This window comes from Mercenaria mercenaria, chromosome 16, assembly GCF_021730395.1.
Source record: "Mercenaria mercenaria strain notata chromosome 16, MADL_Memer_1, whole genome shotgun sequence".
NCBI classification, from domain to species: Eukaryota; Metazoa; Mollusca; class Bivalvia; order Venerida; family Veneridae; genus Mercenaria; species Mercenaria mercenaria.
In genome coordinates this window covers 57,088,073-57,092,539 of record NC_069376.1, presented here as the reverse complement: position 1 = coordinate 57,092,539, position 4,467 = coordinate 57,088,073, and the positions used below count along the sequence as shown (strand labels likewise).

The 4,467-nt window shown below is 37.7% G+C and overlaps 3 protein-coding genes across 3 annotated transcripts; all 3 read right to left on the bottom strand.

The window, feature by feature from the left end:
* Positions 1-304: 304 nt before the first annotated feature.
* Positions 305-913, bottom strand: LOC128549351 (uncharacterized). The gene has a single exon (XM_053525961.1). The coding sequence runs from the start codon at positions 911-913 to the stop codon at positions 305-307; it is 609 nt and encodes a 202-aa protein (XP_053381936.1).
* Positions 914-971: 58 nt separating this feature from the next.
* On the bottom strand, positions 972-3,032 carry LOC128549349 (uncharacterized protein K02A2.6-like). Its single transcript, XM_053525960.1, has 2 exons — positions 2,805-3,032; positions 972-1,430 (listed from the first exon to the last, which is right to left on the bottom strand). The coding sequence occupies exons 1-2, from the start codon at positions 3,030-3,032 to the stop codon at positions 972-974; spliced, it is 687 nt and encodes a 228-aa protein (XP_053381935.1).
* A 187-nt stretch (positions 3,033-3,219) lies between these two features.
* On the bottom strand, positions 3,220-4,155 carry LOC123539856 (uncharacterized). The gene has a single exon (XM_045324641.2). It carries the CDS (start codon positions 4,153-4,155, stop codon positions 3,220-3,222), a length of 936 nt encoding a protein of 311 aa, XP_045180576.2.
* Between the last annotated feature and the right edge of the window lie 312 nt (positions 4,156-4,467).

The following is a 4,467-nucleotide window of genomic DNA, read 5'->3' as shown; positions in this document are numbered from 1 at the left end:
ATTTCTAAAACAATAAACTCCTAAAGCTATTAATATAATTTCCAAAAATGTTTTTCCACTGTCACAATTCATTCACGCAGTTCAATCAAAACATTAAACTAAGTTCAAGATAGTTCATGGCATGTCGACACATGGTTGTAAAATTAATCCATTTGTAAACAATATAGCAATTTAGTGTGGTAATGAATTAATGTTCTTGTCATATCAGATTGCATATTTGACATGTTATCAGAAATTTAAACTTTGTGGCGGTTACCACAACATTTTAGGTGCAAACAATGTTTAATTCCATGTTTCACAAATGTCAAATGTACTCATTTTCACAGACGTAATCTTTGTATTTTTCTGGTTTTTTCGACATGCGCTTTTTCTTTTCATGGGACGTATTTTCCGAAAACGGCGTTTCGTACTTTTTTAAATGAGTGACATCCCTATTATACTGCACCCCATATCTCTCTATGGTAACCGAATTCCCGTGTTTCTGCGTAACAGTATAAGGTTTAGACGAAAAACGCGTGTCTGTTTTATCTTTCTTTTTGTTTCTTAACAAGACTAAATCACCTACAGAAATGGAATTTTCTACCGCATTCCTTTTTTGATCCGTATACTGTTTTGATTTTTCTTTTTTCTCGCAGTCTCTATCTCTTACAGATTGATCGGAAAGATCGAATTTTCCGTATTCCTGTAAGCATGGGACTTTGGTCCTAATTTTACGACCGTACAGTAATTCTGCTGGACTTACACCTGTGGTAGCATGCGGGCTACTGCGATACATCAATAAATATGTCTGAAGCTCATGTTTCCAATTACGTTTTTCAGCAATTGCTATGCGAATACGCTTCATTATCTTTTCCTTTCTACTTGCCCATTTTGATTTGGCGCTAAGGGCGTAGAATGTTGAGTTTAATGCCATGTTCTTTTAGAAATGACTTGAAATAGTCACTTGTAAAATAACTTGCATTATCAGTCCTTTAAAGGAAGCATGTTCCGTGTCTCGCAAACATTTTCATAAGAACTGTAGCAATATTTTCCGATGTGGTGGATTTTACGATTTCTATTTCCATAAATCGGCTGTAAAAATCTATTACCACGACTAAATGTTCACCTGTCGGAAGTGGTCCTAATAAGTCACATGCTAAATATTCCCACGGTCCACTAGGTAGTTCCGTCGGTTTTAGCGGCTCCGGAGGCGCCGGAGGGCCTTCTAATTGACACCCATGACAAGATTTACAATATTTCTCTATATCTTGATCTATCTGTGGCCACCATACGCGTGTACGAAGTGACTGTTTCATTGACACTATACCAGGATGACCACTATGTGCCGCTTCGAGTATTTTCGTTCTTAATTCTTTTGGTACCACTATTCGCGTACCTCGAAGCACTAAGAATCCGATAGCCGACAATTCGTTTTTAACAATCAAATATTCCTTAAATGGAATTTTGTACCATAAACCGTACATCAAACAATCACGAATTGAAGACATTTCAGGGTCGTATCTAGACGCTTTTTTATTTCTAGCGTTGTTACCGCTTCAGGCGTTGCGGCACGTGCTATATTCAGAATATAGTTATCATCATCTATAAAATATGACATCCGTTTTTCTTTATCATCAGCCAATAATCTACTCAGACAATCTGAAATGTTCTCGCGGCTTGGGACATGGCGCACTGTATATCTATATCCCTGCAATCGCAAGACCCATCTTTCGATTCGCGCACTTGGTTTTGATTTTGGCGCGAAAATGTACTGAACAGCTTTACAATCAGTAACAAGTTCAAAGTCAATGCCGTGTAAATATGTGTGAAATCTCTCGACTCCAAAAATAACGCCAGCACATTCTTTCTCGGTCACGGAATACCGCCTTTCAACATCAGTTAAACTGCGGCTAGCATAACAAATAACACGGTAATCATTGCCTTGACGTTAAGTGAGAACAGCTGAAAGCCCATAGGGACTTGCGTCGGTCACGACTTGTGTTTTGGCATTTATGTCGAAATAACCTAATATTTCCGCGCTTGCCAATTTCTGTTTCAATGTATCAAAGCTTTTTTGCTCTTCGCGGCCCCATTTAAACCTTACATTTTTTCGTGTGAGTTTTCTCATCGGTTCTGAAATTGAAGCCAGATTTTGAATATACCTAGCATTGAAATTGACTAATCCTAAGAATGACCTAACTTCGCGCATTCGTGGTGCTCTTGCGTGAGCACATCGCGCACTTACTTTCGGTTGACCACCCGTGTCGGACAATACGTTTCCCATGAATGTCATTTGACATTTCAAATTGACACTTTGATGGTTTAATGTGAACCTTTTATGTAACACTCTGAGCACATTTTCTAAACACTTCGGTGTTCATCTTTGTAGCGCGTGCACTATATTCATCATAATGTTACGTGTACCAGGCATTTGTAGAACTTGTCAAGCACTTTCTGAAACATTCACTAGCACACTGACTCCGGAGTATTTGTAACGGAACATTCCAACATGAGTTATGAACGTAGTTATTTCCCTTGAATCAGATAAGCTCGAGTTGATGATAGCATTTGAAATGTCTACTTACTATACACTGTTGAAACCGTTCAAATCGTACAGCACCTCGTCCACGTAGGAATAGGTGTCGTACCCGCTTCACAGCGTGTGCTTCGCTCAACGATAACAAGCTAATATCGTCGTCTTCTTAGCACTACAACAACTGGCTTACCAGCGGGTAAACTGTTTACTCTTTCGATTATATACTTGTTTTCTAGTTCTAATAGCTTTTTTCTAGCTTTTCTCTGAGACTGAAAGGTATACGCCTTACCGATTGAACAACTTGCTCGATTTTTTCATCAATGGGAATTTGCAATTGAAAATCTTTCATTTTCCCTATTCCTTTGAACAATTCTGGGTTTTCGCTCATGATGTCCTCTTTGACCAAATTCACTTCTGGTCCGATCCTTAGCACATTGAGACTAATTGACGTGTCTTTACTAAGCAATGCTTGTCCCTTACCGTCCAAAACTGAGAATTCTACGTCATCAATAGTCATTGAATTGAATTCAATTTTCGCACGAAATATACCAAGCAATTTGAGTGGTTTTTGCTTCCATAAGCGAACACTTTCTTGTCTGTGGATTTTTTATGTGTTAAGCATTGAAATTGTTTCTGTGATTTTAGAAAATTCCATGTACTTTTGTCAACAATGTTACAACTAGCTCCTGAATCTATAACCATATTCAGCGGAATATTACCGACGTTGATGTTATTTTATTTGACACGTTCCCAATTGATTTGATATTAAACAGATATTCGTTTTCACTGTCTGAGGATGTTTTATTTTCAAGTGATCGAACTTTCTGTTTTGGTTGTATCTTTTTCCTTTTAGATTTACACTTTACTGCAAAATGTCCAATAAAGCCACATTGTGTACATGCTGCACGTGCTGCTGGGCAATTTGGGTCCTTAGCCATGTGACCCCTGCGGCCACAGCTGTAACATTCTACATGTGTTGGCGGTGCCTGTTGACGAAATCTGCCTCTACCTCTGTTTGCACGTTGTTGTCTTTGACGCATAGTCGATTGTTTTAGTTGAAACGTGGTGTCATCTTTTTGTTGTTGTTGTGTACTTTGATTTTCCATTTTTGTGGCACTGTCTTGTGCACGTTCGAACGTTGATGACAGTTCCAAAACTTTTTCTAATGTTAAATCTTTATTATTGAGAAACTTTCTGCGTAACGTTGTAGATGTGCACTTTTCAATAATCTGGTCTCGTATTCTGTCATTTGTGTCATTAAAGTCACATGAAATACTTAGTTGTTTAAGTCGCGTAGCAAAATCCTGGATAGTTTCATTCTGTTTCTGTTTTTCTGAATTGAATTTGTGTCGTTCATATGATACATTGAGTTTCGGCTTGAAATAATTATTCAATGCATCAACTGCGGCGTCAAAATTATTGTCATTTCCAGTATTGTCCAGTGTTTCGAAAATCCCTTGCACTTCCGGTCCTACCAGATGCAGCAGTAGTGCTCGTTTTTGTGATTTGTCCGTGACGCCCGAACCGACAACGAAGTATTGAAACGATTTCAGCCATCGCTCCCATTTGCTTGGCAAGCTACTAGGGTCTCCTGTCATATTAAAGTGTTCCACACTAGGTACAGATAATGCTTTTGCCATTTTCTTTATTGTTAATTTTTTTAACCCTTTCACGAATTTAATCCAAATTGTTTTACAATTGTTGCCTTTTTACTGAAACGGAATTTAATCCTGCACACATTTTTGTTTTTAGGAATTTAATCCACAATGTTTTGTCAACTTGTTTGATTCACGGAATTTAATCCAATATTTTTTTTTCTGTTCGGAATTTAATCCAACTGTTTCAGTTTAATGAATTTGTCAAACAAAATCAAATCCATCATTTTCTTTCCGGAATTTAATCCAAAAATTTAAAACTCATTGATATCCCATCCTCGTCGCCATTTGTTGTGT